Source organism: Terrapene carolina, unplaced genomic scaffold (genome assembly GCF_002925995.2).
Source record: "Terrapene carolina triunguis isolate 2854851 unplaced genomic scaffold, T_m_triunguis-2.0 Scaffold66, whole genome shotgun sequence".
NCBI lineage: Eukaryota > Metazoa > Chordata > Testudines > Emydidae > Terrapene > Terrapene triunguis.
Genome location: NW_020664417.1, coordinates 63641166 through 63661663, shown reverse-complemented (window position 1 = coordinate 63661663; position 20498 = coordinate 63641166). Strand labels below are relative to the sequence as shown.

The 20498-nt window shown below is 37.7% G+C and overlaps 1 protein-coding gene across 1 annotated transcript in view; it reads right to left on the bottom strand.

The window, feature by feature from the left end:
- The window catches only part of ARAP2 (ArfGAP with RhoGAP domain, ankyrin repeat and PH domain 2), a 195639-nt gene that overhangs the window by 82128 nt on the left and 93013 nt on the right, over positions 1 to 20498 (bottom strand). The window contains exons 13-18 of the mRNA XM_026648167.1: positions 19752 to 19926; positions 18186 to 18320; positions 14024 to 14168; positions 10852 to 10954; positions 9711 to 9909; positions 7486 to 7549 (exon numbers count right to left, since the gene is read on the bottom strand). Coding sequence (XP_026503952.1) covers positions 7486 to 7549; positions 9711 to 9909; positions 10852 to 10954; positions 14024 to 14168; positions 18186 to 18320; positions 19752 to 19926 — 821 coding nt within the window. The remainder of the gene's footprint in view (positions 1 to 7485; positions 7550 to 9710; positions 9910 to 10851; positions 10955 to 14023; positions 14169 to 18185; positions 18321 to 19751; positions 19927 to 20498) is intronic.

Below are 20498 nucleotides of genomic sequence, written 5' to 3'. Positions count from 1 at the left end.
TGGTCCTTTCATTGACAGTGGATACGACCTGGGACCCCACGGGAACTCCAACGCCTAAACTATTATGCTAACAGTTAACTTAAAGGTCTAGGTCTAGCTAAATACATATCAACTAACAATAAAGAAGACAGAACAATGGACTGTAAGAACTGCTAATGCTCTTGCGATGCGAGACAAGGCACTCCGACCAACTGTCACAGACGGTAAGAAGGAACTGAGAGGGCATAGGTTCGGCAGCGCCTAATATACCAATGCATGAGCATGGCACTCAAGGGGTCGCTACAGCCGATCCTAAGACTATCGCTAAGGCAAAAATCTCTGACGACTGTGCACATGGGCGCGCACACACCTAGAATGGAATCGACATGAGCAAGCGCTCGAATAAGATTTAATTTACCCTTTCCTGACAAATCAGACGAAACATTTTACTAACCCTAAGCCATATTTGGTATGTTTGTCTGTAAGAATGTGATGTTACAAACCAACGGCAAGGTGGTATGAAGAGGAAAGTGTTTCTGAAGCACCCCCTAGTATGTGGGAATAAGTGTAATACAGTTTACAAGATTTTCTATAGTACTATATATATTTGGGGGGACAGCTTTGCAGCTCTAGCATCATCTATTGATGTAACTTTCATCTCTTTGCCCACACATTTTTCAGCAAACAGCAGCAAAAAAGCAACAAAACCCACTACTAGAGAGAGATCCAGTCACAGCTTAAGACAAAGTAAATCAGTAAACAGTAAAAGGAGCTGGTGTCTCATTCTGCTCACGATTGAATCACCTGTCAATAACACACTCAAATGGACTTTATTATTTCTTTTATAAATTTCAATCTTTGAAAACAAATCCTTTTTCTATTATGTTTATAAATGCCTGCCCTTCATACAAACTGACAATTATTTTGCACAGCAACTTAGATATGAAATGCTCTCCAAATGTCCTATACTGTATACAAACATTTTAAAGTACAGTTAAGAAAATATACTATCAAAATAGCAGATTTGCAATAAGGGTTTAAAAAGTTTACTCAAAAAAGTACCGTATATACTCGTTCATATGCTGAATATTTTTGGTAAAAAAAATGAGGCATCAAAGACCGGGGGTTGGCTTATAAATGGGTCTACATCAAAGATTGCCGATCCCTGATCTAATACATTGTAGTTTTGTTTACCTGGAGCGTCTGCAGGCATGGAGCCCCTCAGCTCCCTGTGGCTGCAGTTCACCGTTCCCAGCCAATAGATGTGCCACTTCCCGCAGCTCTCATTGGCTGAGAATGGTGAACAGTGGCCACAGGGAGCTGAGGGACTCCATGCCTGCAGACGCTCCAAGTAAACAAAACGTCCCAACCCGCCAGCGGCTTACCCTGATGGGCTGGGAGCCAAAGTTTTCCAACCCCTGAAATATAGGGTCAGCTTATAAAAGGGTCATACCGTTTTTTTGCTATTTTTACCTATCCATTTTGGGGGGTCGGCTTATAAACGAAAGGGCTAATGAATGAGTATATACGGTAAGTGGTTTGTACAAATTAAGGTTTTTAACAGTGGAACACACTAAGCAAATGCTGTATTATCTAAGTAATGCTTATTATTGGAATAAGAATCAGATTTCAGCCAGGGTCCACCTGTCATAAAGGGCAATGAGCTGTGCTGCAAGTCAACCACAGCTTCTTAATCTATTTTTCCCTTTACCAGTAAACAAAACTGATCAAATTTTATGTCTTGTGAGCAGTTTCATTTTAGGTGAAATGGTCCCTGCCCCAAGAAATTTATAATGCAGGACTGGGCTGTTGGAAGCAGATCCACCAGCATGGAGCAGCTTGCAGGATCATGGCCTAAACATTCACATTCTTTCTGCTGGCACTTAGTAATCAGTATGTGTGGAAAATTACCAAGAAGATTGTTATATTTATTTAACTGGAAGGGGATAACTGAAAGCGGACAAAAGTGAAGAAGCTGCTCAGAATCAGACAAGTATAACAACAAGGGGCAAAGTTCAGCAATCTTTCAAATGGCAACTGAAGGTCTTTATACCCCTGCACAACATCATGATGGTAGCACTGAGAACATCCATTCAGCTATGTACAACTTTGTGTTTTATGTCTAGATTAACACCTAGATGCCAGTAGTTTCCACCCCATTTTATGCTCATGATTGCATTTCACAAGAAGTCTTATTGTTGACATCAAAAGGTAACCAAGAAAGCAATGTAAGTAATGAACCATCAGTATAATTAAATTATACCATGATGTAGGAAGCGGTTATCATCTAAATAAGAAAAAACACCCTAAGTACAAGAAAAGGGCAAGAGAAACAAGCACCATCTGGATCACATTCTGGTCTGAAAATATTCACCCACACTTAAGAGGAGGTGGGGAAGTGTCTCTTGAAGAAAACACCTTTAATAAAAATATGCCTATATAATAACTCATTATTCCTTAAAGGAAAACTCCAGTGATTTAGCATAAACTTTTCCAGAGGTGAATACTTCCTTTTCTTAAAAATGCTGAGCCGGACCAATAGCTTCAACAGTACAATATCTTTTATACCCCAGCAATAATAATTATACTAGTTATGTTACAATTTATAATATATGCTCCATTACTCATCTACAGTTGTTCACAGACACTATTCCTCTCCCCACTAGACAGTCCACCAGCAAGCCACCAAGACTCTCCAACCCAACTTGATCAGTCACCCAGTAGTGGGAGAGCAAGGGAAACAGGGAGGGAATGGGAGATGGATTTGCCAAATGGGTAGTGCCTGGGCTGTAGGAGAACTAGGGATATAGCATGAAGGAGCAAACTGGATGGGGGAACCAACAGGAGGGATGAAATATATATGTATGTGTAGCTACAGTATAAGGCTACACTGTGACTGTGGGGCGCTCCAGATACAGGAGATGGAAAAAGGATTGCTGCTTCAGTTTCTGTGTCTTACTGAATGTCACCAGGTAAAACCAAAACACCTCTGTGTTCCAAGCTTTTTTTTTCTTTTTTAAAATGTTAAATCAAAATAAATTTCAAGTGTTTGTTTTTTGTTTTATAGGTTTAAAGGATTGTAAATTTGGCCAGTCCATTGGAGTTTTGCCTTAACGGACTGTCTCACTCAAATCTTTTTCAAGGAGCTAGAAATTTAAAGAGAGAAATACTATAGACTCTGAGAACAGTTGACTCTGATTTAGCTCTGTCAGAGCAATCTTCTGTTTGCTATTGCACTTAATATGCTCTGACCATTACCTTTGTACCTGAGCAGGTGGTGTCTTTGTGAAACAGTCCAGGTACCATGTTGCTATTGTCTAATCCTGGCGAGGAGAAGGCACCGCACAAGTAGAAGAATGAATTGGCGCTGATATTGTGATTGTAACTGAGAATCTTTAAGTTGGCCCCTGCTCATAAGCCTTTCATCATACATTAAAACTATGAAAATCTTGCGCGCTTCTCCGTAGCAAGACTCTGGGCTTGTCTATAATGGCACTTTACAGCGCTGCAACTTTCTCTTTCAATGCTGTGAAGTGCCAGGATAGACAGTGTACCAGCGATGGGAGCTACGCCCCTCATGGGAGGTGTTTTTTTTTTGTCCAGGCCCAGCATCTGGCAGTTGGAGGCTTAGGGACACCCAGAGCATGGGGTCGCATCCCTGACCATGTTGGCTAATAGCCATTGATGGACCTATCCTCTACGAACTTATCTAAATATTTTTTCAATCCTATTATACTTTTGACCTTCACAACTTCATCCCCTGGCAATGAGTTCCAAAGGTTGACTGTGCATTTTTTGAAGGAGTACTTCCCTTTGTTTATTTTAAATCTGCTGCCTATTCATTTTATTGGGTGACCCCTAATTCTTGTGTTATGTAAAGGGGTAAATAAGCCTCTCTTATTCACTTTCTCCATATCAGTCATGATTTTATAGACATCTATCATATCTCCCTAGCCATCTCTTTTCCAAGCTGAATAGTCTCAGTCATTTTAATTTCTCCTAATATGGAAGCCTTTCCATACCCCTAATCATTTTTGTTGCCCTTCTCTGTACCTTTTCCATTTCAAATGTGTCTTTTTTGAGATGGAGCGACCAGAATTGCGAGCACTGTTTTAGATATGGGCATACCATGGATTTATACTGTGGCATTATGAATTTACTGTCTTGTTATTTATCCCTCTCCTAATAGCTCCTAACTTTGTTAGCTTTTTTGATTGCTGCTACACACTGAGTGAATGTTTTCAGAGAAATATCCACAATGACTCCAAGATCTCTTTCTTGAGTGGTAACAGCTAATATAGACCCCATCATTTTGTATGTATAGTTGGGATTATGTTTTCCAATGTGCATTATTTTGCATTTATCAATACTGAATTTCATCTTCCATTTTGTTACCCAGTTTTGTAAGACCCCTTTGTAGTTCTTCACAGTCTGCTTTGGACTTAACTATCTTGAGTAAATTTGTAACATCTGCAAACTTTGCCTCCTCACTGTTTACCCCTTCTTCTAAATCATTTATGAATAAGTTGAACAGTACTGATACCAGAACAGGTCCCTGGAGGACATGGCTATTTACTGTTATTCATTCTGAAAACTGACTATTTATTCCTACCCTTTGTTTCCTGTCTTTTAACCAGTTACTGATCCATGAAGGGACCTTCCCTCTTATCCCATGACTGCTTAGGTTGCTTAAGAATGTTTATCAAAGGCTCTCTCAAAGTTCAAATACATGCAAGGTCCCTTCCTCCTTTTCAGTGTGGGTTGGAGCCTAAGTTAAGCCTCTGAAATAAGCAAAGGGTTTGCTCAGGTAACATAATTTAAGACTTAATAACACCATGCAGCTTTATTACTATGACCAGAATATCATCAAGATTAATAAAACTCTGTGCCTGGTCCTTCCTTTATAGGTCAAATTTGTCAGCAAACTTTTAGATTGTCACATTATGAATCATTTTTATGTACCAAACCTCCTGTGCTATGACAGCACACGTATATTTTAAGTGTAATTTAAGGCATAAAGATTCATAAGTAATTATGCAAGCGGTTAAACCCACCCCCCATCCTTTCTTTGCCAGTGTTACTTATGAAAACATGAACCATTCAAATAAACAAGTGATGAAATTCTGGTCCACCAAAGTCAATGGCAAAACTCCTATTGACTTCACTGGAGCCAGGATTTCACCCGAGGTATTTTCGTTACTTTCCCCAACTGTATTCAAAAAAAAAAAAAAAGAGGAGGCAGGAGATCTGCCATCTTGATTCATTCACTGACGCAAATAAATTTTAAGTGTTTTGTTCACTTTCGAAGTTCTAATAGTTCTGTAACAAACTTTTCTCATCTTGTCTCATTCCCATTAGCTACTTATTGATACTTTGGACTGTGCAATTTTTCTCTAAATGACTTATGAAGTAATACCAAGGATTTCAATATAGCAGAATATAGATTCATCATGCCTAGAAGTCCCTGGAACTCCATTTAGCAAATTGTACACTACAAAAACATGATCACAAGTTGATGGACATAATATGAAAGTCTGGAGGCTTTGCTGTTTCATCACCACCACACATTTGGTCAATACTAACTAATATTGAGGAATTCCAAATAGATGTACTAACGGGTTAATCTGCTGTCTTCATATATCAAAGCTGAATAGAAACCATAATAAAGTAGTATTTTTAACTCTTCAAAATCATGCCACAATTAATTGCTTATCACTAACAGAGACAATATCTGGCAGGCATGCTGAAAACCTGCATAATTATGGAGTAATATCCTAAAAAAACATTACTATGCCAAAGCTCTTATATCCATATGGCTTTTAATGGTTCAGATAATGTGAACACTATGCATTTAAATTTAGTGTGGCAGACTTAAGTGGAGAAAAATTCAACATATTCATGCTCACCATAAAAAAAATCAGTTGATGCCCCTGCTGGAATTACTTCCAAATAGTTCAGAATTTCCATTAAACTATCAAAGCAGTTCAGGGAAAACTTGTCTCTGCTTGACAGAAATATTATAATGAAAGCAATAATAAAATCTGACTTAGAGCTAGAAGCTTTTCCGAGCACTGATATCTCTGAAATTATATGTATGGTATAATCTGTTGGACTATGGTTGAATAGCATACCCACTGTCCCTAGTTGGGCTGTGTGTTTTTATCACTGAGCCTTTCAATATGTTTATTTTAAAAAAAGGCTCAGGGAAAGGTGTTAGTTTTCCATCTGAGTTGCCATATTCAGTTATGATGTGCAATACATTTTTAGGAAATTAAAAAGTGCTTATGAGAGAATTAAAATACTGGAGACACAGATGAGTTTCCTAGAGTAAGACAATAATTTACTTGGGACATAGATGTAACAGGTATTTAGGATATTGGAGGTTTGCTATAAATGGCAATCAAATCATTCATAAATGCAACTTTGCAATTGTTGTCTCCCCCTCACACACAAAAAATTAAAGAGAAAACAACCTATCTTCTGCCATCACCAGATGTCCAAATGGTCCACTAGTCTGAGTATCATTGTTTTCTGTACTTACCTGCACATTGTTCACTCCCTCAATATCATATCATTATCAACAGTCCCATTATCAGATGAGGGTTTTTCCCCTTAATCTGAGAATGTTTTTAGACTTCCAACACAGTGCTGTTTTCCTAAGGTCTGAACCTTGCATAAAGAAAAGAGTCTTTCATTTTCACACCCCTTATCACGATCTTGTCAGTTTTGTTTTCATCACGCTTGCTTTCCTTCAGCTATCTTGCTGGCAGGAAATTGCTAACGGCTTGGGTAAGCCATCCTTCACTTAGTTTTATCCAACTAAACCATAGCTAAGGAATGTGCAAGCTTTTCATCTTAATTCTATAAAGGTTTCACATCAGTCAAGAAGTAGCTTGGACCAGTTATTGAGCATACTTGTCCTTGTATGTACAAGGAAAATTGCACAGTTTAGATAGCAAAACTACAAAAATCTACTTTGAAATAGACATTGCTTCACTAACATTCCCTTGCAACTAGTATCAAAAAGTCCTTTTTCTACCAGTATGTTACTGATTAAAGTCATGCATTAAATTAAGAATAAAAAGGATAAACCACACATACCACCTTCTACTCTTACTTCTAAATTGATTTAAATAAAGAACCTGGGATATAGTAGTCATGTGAAGACAGAAGCAGTGTGAAATTTTTAGAAGGGTTCTTGTTCTTTTTGTCTACTTGGGAAAGAAAACTAGGGCTTTCTGAAGAGGCCTAGATATGAGTGATGGAATAATCTCTCAATATGAAAATTTTACTTACTTAAAATACACTGTTAGCATTTTCTGACTCAAACTTAAGATTTATTTAATAACAGAGCAATTTTTTTCTTTTAAAAGGCCACAATTTACTTAGAAACCACAACTGCAAAAACATGACAGATAAGCAAGAATCCTAAAACCCAATCAGCCGAAAAATCAGACCACATCTACTAGAGTTTTAAAATTGATAATATACAAATGAACACTTTACCTTCCTTTTTCAACAAGCAGCAAGACATCTATTTTTTCTCCATTTTGAATCACACTGCTGATTGCTGAAAACAAAACATAATGAAATTTTCCTCTTGGAAATATGTGTAACAAATTTTAAATGACCAAAGGAACATGAAGCTCATCAAAATGTTTTAAATTTAGCATGCATTTTGAAAAAGTGAACATATGGCAAATTATTAAAGCATAAAAACAAATTACAATAGATCCAAAAGTATATCAAGAAAAACAACCTGGATAATAACCAAGTAAAAATAAGCAGATTTTTAATGTAACTCCCACCTCACTGTTTTGCTGTATCAAATTAACCTTGACCTGGAAAAAAAGCATGTTACAGTACTGTACAGGTGCATAAGTAAACTGGATTCTTGAACCTTGCATTGCTTGCAAGCTTGCTTGCATTCCAATGGCTGTGAATATTTACAATATCATATTATGGAGGAAAACTCACTAGTGTAGTGTGAAGACCATTTCCACTCTTGATTATGTTGATTTATATTGTGTGTGTCTATATAGGTGTATGTAAGTATACATATCTACATAGTCACCCGCCTATATAAAAGTATACATATCGAATATATACATACTCCACTATATTTTTATAATCAGTATTATCTAATCAGTAAAAGCTTTGATAGGTAAAACTCAGTTGAAGCATTGTTGTGTCTATCTACAAACTGGGCTCTCTGAATAGGTAATCTCTTTCAAAGAGTCTGTGGAATATCTTCATGTTGCCATCCACCTCAAGAGACAGCAAAATCTTGAATTTCAATCAAGTTCAATAAGCGTATCCTGGTGCATGAATCAAATGCCAGTAGCTTCCATTTTTGTGTCACATATACACAATAACTCATTTAAATTCACTGTTGCTTCAACACATGGAAGATGGGAGAAAAAGTGGCGAGTGACTCTGAAGAGTCATTATTTTGCAAACTTCAGTGACCAGTATATAATTCAATTTCCTCATTAGTAGGAAAGACCCTTACTTTTTGGCAATTGAAAAGTCAGAATCTAAGGAGGATGGACAGTCTGGGTACCTAGGAATTCAGAAGGAATTATGTGACTAGTATTACACGATGTCCATTCCATCATCAGAATCGAAGCAATATTACTTGCCGAAGGACCAATATTCAAAAATTAGGCCAACATGCATCCTTGCACAGGCAAATGCATAGCCAAAAAAACCTGAAATTCTGAATTCTCATATAACTAATCCCAATGCAATTGTTTCAGATTTTGATGACCACAGACCTGACAACTGTAAATCAAGCTCAGAAAGTATTCCAAAGATTAAACAAGAGCCAGAGGTATGTGAATTCATGAAGAAATAGATGCCTTTCACAGTACTGATGGAGAAATTAAAGGAGGTCAAGAGGTCTGCTGGCTTTTAAGTTACTTCTTGCTTGAAGTGCAAAACAGTCTCATATATAATAGCTGTGCAGATGGATAGAGCTACAAATAGATAAGAATAATAGCATGAATGAATAACTATATATAAAGAGATAATAAAATTTATGAAAAGCATAATTTCTAACCTTTCCCACCCCCCGCCCCTATATTCCATGCTGCCCTGCTCTGTATAATTATATTACAAAAGTAAAGAGGGCTCCAAAATCTAATTACTCTATTATGGAGCACAGTGTAATCTACTATAGAATGTATTAAATAAATATATTCCTATCTTCCTCGCATCATGAAATTGAGCAAAGGAAAATTTGATACTAAAGTAACAGAAGAGTGAAAAACACTAGATGGTGAAACAGTTTTCCAAGAGGAATATTATTTTCCAGTAAATTTGCATACTTCTAAACTAGACCAGTCAATCGTCTCAAGAATACACACTGAATGTTTCTGCATTGACAGGAAAAAAAAGACAACAGACCCAATAGGTCATATATTATTCTATGATCCTGCACTCTTGTAAGAAAGATACCACTATAGCTAGACCAGACTTGGTTTACTAACTATGATGCTATGAAAATAGCTTTAATCTGGGCAACCAATGGAAATAGAGAAACAGATATAGATAGACAGCACAGTATGAGAGTGGATGGGGATGGCATTTGGTGCATGCAATGGGATGTGTGCATTGAATTCCTTGACATTCATGATTTTAATGTTATACAGATATTCCCAAAAGCGAGGATCAGAATAAGTTTCTTAGAACACATGCTAATACATTTCAAATATTCTCTGAAATCTTACTTAGCTCCTGCAGTCTCCTTAGATGTATTGAATCCTCTTGAGCATTCTCCATTTCAAGACAAAAATGTAGACTTGACTTATCTATAGCAAACCAGCCTTTTCTCCACTGATCAAGATTATGGCAATCTTTGTAGTACAGCTGGCCAATCAGATCATAGTCTCTCTTTAACAAACATTCAGCCATGAAGGGAACAAAATGCTGCCAAGAAAAATGAGAAAAAATAAGCCACTGCAAATACCAAAGTTATACATACACAAAATAATAATGCATATGTATTAAATGGGGATGAGTTGACAATATAGATAGATATTGCACCCCTTAATAAGGATAAAAAATAAATACATACGTTAAATCCTAAGACCAAATGTAAAATCAGGAATAGTACAGGTTTTCCAATTCTGGTCTCTTTAAGCTTGCAAAGTCAATGATCTATTTTTATTATAAGTAATGTAACCTTTATGTACCTTGTTTTATTTCAGTAGAAAATATGTGAGAAGCATAATTGTAGCCATACTGCTCAGTTGATGTAAGCTCCTATTGCATGGATCAGTATCCATTGATACTAACACCTACTGAGGCTAGGTCTACACTACCCGCCTGAATCGGCGGGTAGAAATCGACCTCTCGGGGATCGATTTATCGCGTCCCGTTGGGACGCGACAATCGATCCCCGAATCGACGCTCTTACTCCACCAGCGAAGGTGGGAGTAAGCGCCGTCGACAGGAAGCCGCAGAGGTCGATTTTGCCACCGTCCCTACAGTGGGGTAAGTCGGCTGCGATACGTCAAATTCAGCTACGCTATTCGCGTAGCTGAATTTGCGTATCTTAAATCGACCCCCCCCCCCCGTAGTGAAGACGTAGCCTGAGACACTAGCACATATACAACCGTATTCTTAAGGTCAGTGTTAGAATGTTGCATACCAATTCTCCTTGTGTTTCATTGTATTATCTCAATACACATCTACATTACAGTAGATATTTTCTTCTGCTGCACAGAAAGCCTTTGCATACCAGATAGCTCAGTATTCATCAACTTACATTAAAGAACGGTTTCCCAGACGATTCTAAGCTGACAATGCCACTTTAGATCTTATGTAAAGGCTCTTGGCCTAATTTACACAGATAATTATCAGCATTACCTTGGCTATTGCCCAGGTCCATTTTCTCTGTGAATGTGCGGTTTCAGCGCCAAATAGAAAAACACGTTCTGTCAGTAAGTAGATTTCAAAGGTAAAAGTGGCCCTAAAGCAAGCAAGAGAATAAAAAAGTTGTATTTAGGATAATATGAAATAGCCAAGAGCTCAATTTTTTTTTCTCTCTCTCTCTCTCTCATACTCTCATTCCTATGGAAATCCATCTGCATTTTTCTTTTAATGTTACATACATAAAGTAGCTAATACTATAAAACCGTTTATATTATGCAGTCATAGCAGGATGGTTACAGTACTTTTTAGGTCAATACCTTTTGTGAAGGCATTGCATATTGGGCTTTGAATTAAGTTGAAATGAAAATTTCATTGGAAGAGTATTACTTGATCTTGAAATTTTATGTAATTTCAGGACAAATCATTGTTGCAATACATTTAAAACATATTATGCTTGTTGAATATAAACAGACTGTTTACCCACTGAAAAGGATGTTGCAAATGATTCCTTACTGATATTAAAACATACCTAATATTTTAAAGGTTGGCTAATCAAAATTCACATTTTGCTAATTGTAACATAAAAATAATGATGCTGCCATTATCAAAGAAAATCAGCCTGAATTCCTAGCCAAGATTTCTCCCCCAGTCCAACACATTTGGGTTGTGACTCTTCTTGCAAATACTGGAGGCAGTTCAGATTTGTCTACAAGCTTTGCAGATTGCTCATGCCCCTCCACCCTCATTCCAAGTGAGCACTTCCAAAGTTATATGGAAATTCGTATTATTAGTAGGCTAAGCATCTCAACAGTAACAGCTTATTCCACTCCATTAAGAACAGACATGAAATTAAATAGGCCATCATATAGTCACCCAACAAACTTCTCAGGTTGGGTGGACTGGAGGAAATATCATTCCCAGAAAGGAAATGAGGCAAGAAGTTTTCAACTCTAGACCTTCCACCCAGGCAGATAGAATTGGTAAGGTAGAATTAATTAGGGAGAGATTAGTAGTAGTAGTAATACTCTGGTTTCTCTTCAGATCGTATAAATCTTTCGCCTTTTATTTATTTTGGGCCCCGTAGAGCACCTTCCTGCCAAACAATGCTTCTGCAAAAAAACGAAGGCCAACCCTGTAGCAGTTTATGAATGTGTTCATGCATCAGCAGGTGTCAGCTTTATAGATTTCCTTTGTGGGTTTCAATGTCCTTTCCGCCCAGGATACTGTCCTGAAACTTGCTGAATGGGTTTTGATTCTTTTTGGAATCAGTGTGTCTGTGGCTTCACATAATACAATACTACTGGCACTTCCTCTGGAGGTTTTGGATGTTTTAGATAAAGATGATGTGAGGGAGTTTTTCTTGCTTAAGGTATCCTTTAACTTCTTTTCACACATTTAAGGTGAAATTCTGGCACCACTGAAGTCCACGGGTGTTATACCATTGACTTCAATGAAGCCAAGATTTCACTGTATTGCATGATGTGTTTTTTTCCTGTGTGTTAAGGCTTTGGGCAAAATGAGGGAAGAATGATTTCTTAAGATCTAGGGCAAGAAGAGTTAAAGTTCTGTGGTGAAAGACTCTGGAGTACAATGGACTACCTTTTCTATCTCTGTCAGTCAAAAAACAAGAAAAAATTTCTCCCTCCTCCTCCCAACCTTTGAAATGATTTCGACCAGTTCTACTGTCAATCTAGATACATGTATGTTCCCATCACTCTGCTTTCTGAAAATCTCAAATACAACAGAAGCAGGGCAGAAATATCATCCCTATTCACTAGGATGGGAACCAAATTGCACAAGATGTCTTTTGACAGAGCTGGAAAGTGCATATGTATTCCCCAAATCCAAGTTTAGAACCTAAACCATGTGACCATTCTTGTCCTCACAGAACAATAAATAATAATGAGAATCATAAAAATGTAGGGGTGGAAGGCACCTCAAAGGGTTCATTTAGTCCATCCATTATGCGAACACTCAGCTCTTATCAAACCCTTTCCATCTGTAGATCTCAAAGTGTTTTATAGCAGAGTTCAGCATCATTAGCTTCATTTTATAGATGAGGAAACTGAAGCACAGAGAAGGGTAGTGACTTGCTTAAGGTCTCCCAGCAGACCAGTAGCAGAGCCAGGAATAGAGCCCACATCTCTCGAGTCCAAGTCCAGGGCTCTATCCACTAGGCAACAGAGTCTCCCGGTAAAGGTCACGTTTTCCAAGACACAGATTTTGAAGACACTTTTTGAAAATGTAGTTGTGACCAGGAAGCAGGGCTTTAGGAAAAGGAATTAAGGGAGTTATATATGCCATTGATTTGAATGGATGGTTCACGTCAACTTGTAGCACTGTGAGTAGATCCAAAGTAGGGAAGTTAGGCCTGATTGCTCATTTGAATATGTGTTTCCTTAAGGAAACCCAATACTGTAGAGACATTTACCAGAGATTTAGATGAGCCTGCATTCATGATGGTGTTTGACACAGAGATGTGTCGATACGTAGTTTTAACCTACGGTGTAAGAAATCCAGAAGATCAAGAATGCCTGGCTTTCTAGGCTGTTCACTCTCTGAGTTGACACCTGAAGGAGATGTGTGTCCAGACTCTTGCATAAATCAATAGAGTGGAAGTCTTGTAAGTGGCTAGGACAGTATCTATTATACTGGAAAGTACATCCTGTTCAGAAATTACTTAACTCTTCAATAGTCATGCTGCGAGGTTCATTTCAGAAGAAGTGAGCCCTGGGTTGGAAGATACATGATCAAACCCTAGAGACTGCTGGACATCTCTGAACTGCCCTCCTTTATTTGCAGGAAGAGAGGCACAAGCCAAATGTTTTGGCCTGGGGGAGAAGTCAGTCTCCGAAATCAATGTTTCAATTTATCATCATTTAGCAATTTGTATATTAAGGATAAATTCCTTTTACAGAAAATGTGGACTTCCTTACTTTAATTTATGCTGCCCTTTCAAAGTTACCCTGCATAACATTTTTATTGTCTACTAATAAAAAAAATCGCCAAAGACCACTTAGTTATTTCTTGTCACCCACATAAAACAGCTCAGCTCTTTTGTAAGAGTCCAGGAACATGTGAAGCAATAATGAACACGTTGTCACTTCTTAGGACAAAGGCTAGAAAATGTCTTCATTTATTTTCAATGACTAATTTTGGAACCTACCCTGTATTTAAAAAGGAGTCTTCTTTGTGCACCACAAGACAGATAACTTCACTGATGTCAATCATACCAGTAGGAGTGGTTGTTTTATCATTTTCATAGTAACTCAAGAAGCCACTTTCCAAAGTACACCACCTTTTATTGCAGTCTGTGGTTAAAAAGACATTCAGTATGTCACAGGATACTACAATCATTAATATTATATAAGATACATAGCTATAGGAATGACTTCTCCACTGATTTCAATAGGGCTGGGATTGCACCTGTAGCACTCATACAGCAATACCTATACCTCATATAGCAAAACCCTAAAGAAAGAATATTAATGTATAGTACTTCAACCAGATATTTGTGAGCATAATGCACTCGTTTTAAATTGTCTGAGTATTAGAAATACAGATATCAAGTTGCTTTACAAGTTTCTCTTTGCTGCTTTTTAAATTTAATACTGAATTTGGTTTGTTTGGTGTTACAGAACCATAAGATATAGAATTAAAAAAACCTCCAAAGTTAGAAACATTGAAAGTTTCAGGAATAATGTATCTTGACAACAGTTGATTGCAAAATGAACAGTTGAATCATAGCATACAACAGAGAAAAGGTGCTGCTATTTTTTCCATGAACACTGGAAATAGAGGCCAACACAGAGTCAATCCATTTTCCACTGTAAGGTGATGCTACAGTGCCCACTCAATGTCATAAGGCTAAGGAAAACAATCTAAACCTTTCAAAGATTCTAGGAAAAACATGAATGGTTGTACTGTCCAGAACTTATATGCATTGCAGACTACAGAACACAACAAGAAAAACAGTGTCAAAAGTTTTATTATTTTAAGTGATCAAGAAAACATGAAAAATTTGCTCCCAGAAGACTAGCAACTCATGCTGTCAAATCAGAGAACACACGAAGGATTGTTTCATTAATCGAATACAATTTTTAGTTTGCTTTGTGTTTTAGGAGGACAGGAACGAGAGTGGGTTATGTATTATGAGTCTGATTCTCCATTCGCTCACAACAGTGAAACTCCATGGAATTCAATGGAGTCATTTACAGTGGGGTATACTGTATATACACTGTAACTATGCTGGTGTTTAGAAGACCTCATGTTCAACTGTTCTTTAACAAATACAATGTTGAGGAGGTTTTAAGTGTCACAGACAAATGTTTGTGTCTGGAGGATAAATGTACTAGGAACAGTTTCTGGCTGAGCTTAGATGATATTTATGTGCATACAATGCTGTGAACAGGTGGCAATATAGTAATGTTAATAATACATAGCATTTATAAGAGGTTGAGTTAATCCACATTTTATCCTGAATTAATTACCAAAGCATAGATAGGAATACCCATAAGCTACCATATACATTTATTTATTAAATAGATCACTTAAGCAACTTACAGCATTACTGGAAACATTTATTAAAATTGGATGTTTCCTACCTTTCAGAAACTTAAAAAACATACACTGTTTAAGAGATAACATATTATAAACTTTGTGTCCCTCTATATATTTCTAGGTAATCTTAGGAATGCTTCTTACTTTCCACTAGGAGAGTGAAAGGACTCAGTATTGCACAGGATCAGGTCCTAAGAGATAAGCCATATTGCTGGATTTGCAGAACCTTCTCAGCCTTGTAATTTTGCATGTAGGCTGTAGGAAAAAAAAAAACCCTGTTCTTGGATTCTTCCATTTCATAAACTGGCTCTGCCAACAACTGTGATCCAATTGGCTAATAAGGATTTATGCTCAGGTAATTTTCTCCAGTGGGCACAGACATCAGGACCATACAATAGCTTTGTGTTTTAATTAATGTCTGTACAGTGGTTTGAATAGGTAAAGCAAGAATTTGTTATTATTAGGCTCAGCGGTCCTATCCAGGACAAGCTATAAATGAGACACACTAAAATTTAGACAGAAGTAACCTCAGGATAAAAATAATCTGCAGGTGAGAGTTGAGCATATTTAGCTCCTCATAGGACTTGGTTTTAAGTTCTTCACAATGAACATATGTCCTCACCACAAACTATTCCATTTAATGACAGGTTTCAGAGTAGCAGCCGTGTTAGTCTGTATCCGCAAAAAGAACAGGAGTACTTGTGGCACCTTAGAGGCTAACAAATTTATTAGAGCATAAGCTTTCGTGGGCTACAGCCCACTTCTTTGGATGCATATAGAATGGAACAGATATATCTCCTCAATATATGTTCCATTCTATATGCATCCAAAGAAGTGGGCTGTAGCCCACGAAAGCTTATGCTCTAATAAATTTGTTAGCCTCTAAGGTGCCACAAGTACTCCTGTTCTTATTCCATTTAACTGGCCCTAGAATAGGAATGTTCATACAGGACATAGCTGACACACACATAAGATAACTGAGGGGGAAAAAAACATCACTAGCCTACAGTTTGTTTGGTTATGACACCCACTGCTATCAGTCTTCACTTTCTTGTATAGTAAAATGCAGCTAAAGTGAAAAAAACAGATCAGTTCTCATAACCAGGACCTAGGAAAACATCCGGCGGCTTAAAATACGTATTGACAAGTTTAAAGATTTTGCAACTGTCTGAAGTGCAGCGTGAGCTTAGTTTCACAACTTGGTATATAATCTTCAATACAATCAGTTTTAAAAAGGAATATGATTATTCATTTTTAAACAATTGCCTGTCTATGCAAAATTCCAAGTATCAGTGTAGAGTTTAAGAGATTTTCAACTCTAATAGGACCAGAATTTTAGCTGAATTATTATAATCTTGCAGAGAATGGCTTTGGAATGCTAAATGTTTTAGAAGACACCCATAACCCAGCTTTTCTTTCTCCCCTAAAAATAATAAACACTATTCTTTGATGTATTGCACCAGAACAGTAGCAAGGTTTGAGAGCTCTTCTCATTGCTTATTAACAGCTGTTAACTAAACAAACACTTCTCCAAATGCTGTTCATCCCTGCTGAAGTGAGTGCTAGTAATAGGATGAGAAGTACACAAAAAGCAGGCCTACCATCTTCTCCTGTATCTAAAACACAGTAGAAAGCCACTAATTCATACTTATTTAATCCACAAATCTGCCATTTTCATGGAATGAAGAATAGTCCAGTCATTAGGGCATTATCCCGGCACTTGAGACACTTGGGTTTAATTCCCTTCTCCACTACAGATTTCCTGTATGAACTTGAGCAGTTCACTTAGCCTCTCTGTGCCTCTGTTTTCCATTGGTAAGTACTTTAATATTAGTGATTTTAGTAAAAGAAGGCAAACAAAGTTTAAGTGTAATTATCAGAGGGGTAGCCGTGTTAGTCTGAATCTGTAAAAAGCAATAGAGGGTCCTGTGGCACCTTTAAGTCTAACAGAAGTATTGGGAGCATAAACTTTAGTGGGTAAGAACCTCCACTGTGCTGAGACTGAACAATGCTCTGGGTGCTCAAAGAGCATAGGGATGCCCCGGTACTGTGACAGCCACTAAGGCTGTATGCAGCACATTGGCTTTCTAGAGGTCAAGAGGGAAAATTGCAGCAACTCAAACAATATTCCTGAACTGCCTGTAATAGGCTGAATCTCATTGGATTTGAAACAGTTGAACACTGGGTATATTTGGATGCAATCTGAATGCTGAGGCTTGGACTTATGCTGTTTTTTATTCCTTTTCTTAGCTCGTGATGTACTGGTGATTTTTCTCAGAAAACTAGAAACCTGAAATTCAGGATTTCTCAGTGATTGTTGAAATGCAAGGCCAATTACACTGTTAATGAACAGCCATATTTCTGCCCTGCCTCTCCCCCCCCCCCCCCCCCCCCCGCCCCATTATGGAGCTAAAAGACTAACTTTTAGCAAAACCTTTGTATGAAGTCCGTTAAAGACGCAGTGGTTGGGGGTTGGGACACCAGTCTTTCCCTCTGATAACCTAAATGTTCTTCCCACCTTTTTACTTTTCAGACGTTTATTTGTCTTTCTCCTTTTCTTCTCCAGCAAATTCTGACCAGAGAGATTTGTGGTTACTGTGATTTTCTTTGAGTGAATACTAACTTCTTTTGCTTCTTTAAACACTGGTGTCATTTTAGAGATGTAGTTTGTCTTTACAGAACTTTTAAAAGTCTATTGTTAGACGTTAAGACACTAAACTCATCCATTGTACAGAATCAATCAAGTAGAGAAAGTAAAAGATATTTACCTTCTTTCAATTTCCTGTCTGTAAATAGCTTAGCAGCATTATAAGAAACTTTGTATAAAAATTCGCAAAGAAAAGTAGAATGTGAAGTATCTTGAGAGAAGCCACTTTCAAAACCAGTATCATAGTTTGGGAAATCTATGCAGAGAACAAAGACAATAAACAACACACAGAATTTCCATTATTAACATTTACAGCCATTTGACCTCCTGCATCTCATTTCTTGAATACATAACTGACAGTGTATGCAGTTTTCTTCACCTCATGCTATGCATAATTTAAATTATATTCCTAGTATTTTATATATTGCTCTAATTGAATTATTTCTTGCATATATTAAGTAAAATAATGAAGTGTGAATTAAAATACTTACATTAGGTGCGATGTTACTGTAATCCAGCAAGGATAAATGTAAAGCACCATATGCTTTTATTAAAAAAAAAAAAAAAAAGGTAAAATAGTTGCTTTACTAAACTTCACTTAATATACTTGAAGAATTTGTTTCCTCAAGTCTCAATCATGCCTTTGCTGCAAGCTCAGAGCAAAGAGCAAAACGAGATGGTGACAGTCACCATCAGCTTTCCCGGTTTCCCCTTACTCTGGGGAAGGAAGGGCCCTGTGCCAGGCACACTACATAGCTATCCTGGCTTGAGCACTGCGGGGAACAGAGACATAGAGCAGATTGCAAGACTCCCATCTTGACTATCTGGGGCCTTAAGTTCATTGCACCACTTGCCTTTGAATGGAATATGGCTGCTTCTTAAGTGAGAGTGCGCATTACACCAGGCACCAGAGTCTGCACTGGCTTCTGATTAATGTCTGGGTGAAATATAAGGAATACAAAGCCCTAAATAATTTGGGAACTCACTGCCTGAGACCACATCTCAGAGCTGTATGAGCTAATATTGACCTGATCTAAGACAGAGGGTGTTAATGGCAGTGTTTCTCAGAATCCTTGAACTCTCTCCTCTCCCTGATCAGTCCAGAGTTGTTGACTTTCAAGGCATGCTCTAAGGTTTCTCTCTTTTCTCTGAGCTACAACAGAAGGCATGAGATGAAGGAACCAGGATGGATTGGTGGGAGTAATGCTGTTATTTTATGCTGACTTGATTAAAAGGATGAGCTATATTTTGGGAGATGGTTTTGTGAAAGATAGATAAGTCTGTGTGTTGCAGATACTGTTAATGATTCAAAGGCTTGTAGTAAGCACCAACAGCTTCAGAAATGTGCTTTGAACAAATTAAATGGATACTTAAGTAAAAGTCCCACAATCATTATCATATGGTCTCTCCAGGTTCTCTCTGTGATTAATATGAAGGCTCTTGATTTCCACAAGCATGCAAGTTACACGTGACTTTTTCTCGATTAAGTGAGACCTTAAGCGTCATGTTTTAGCAAAAATGAAATTTAACTAATTCCACCACCCCTTGTTCCTACACCACGCCAAGCACATTTGTCAAAGACTTATACTTTTTCAACCCAGTACCGATGTTCTAGATTTTTCTCCATTAGCTTGTTACATAAAGAAAGTTTAAAAACATGAAGAGGACATAATAAAAAACTCTATACCTGAGAATTTATTGTGGTAGAGGAATTCCATTTGCAGCCTTTGTCCTGCTTTCTTGGCTAGTAAGTAAGGAGTACTGTAAACAGGATCTCCAGTGGCACACATAACATCAGCTCCACTAAATAGCAATGTCATTGTTTCCAACACGTCTTGTTTAACTACTGCAGCACACAGGGCCTAATCATGTAGGGGGGGAAATGACAAGTCAGTTTAAAACAGAAAATGAATGGGAGTAAGTATTATTATTTTTTTATTTAGGTGCAAATTCCGTTGTCCCTGAACTAACCCCCCACACCCTCATTCACAGATCCTGCGTATAGTGGAAAGTAGTAGGCGGGAGAGGGAGTAATAGGTAGAGATCCCTCTAACGCCCCTGCAGTGGGGTCTGAATCCTCCATGTTCTGCAGAGAAAAGGCTGTGTGAAGTTATTACACGGGGTTGGCTGGCTTGAGTCAACAGATATGCTTGTAGAGGTAGCATACTGCATATAGGAAGTACTCCACTAACCCTCTCCCTCCATAGCCTTAAGAGAATTTCTCCCTTTCTCATCTAAACTTCTACAGAAAGCTCTTGCTGTCAAGTCCCTGGTATTTGGAGTTGACTGAAAGGACAGAATTTGGTCCCAAGACTCTACGCTAAGTGAAATTAACAGATTGTATTTTGAAAATCGTGTATTTGATTGATAAAGTGATTAATGATTCTGGGGCACCTCAATTTTAGGGCACCTAAATTGAGATAACTTAAGAGGG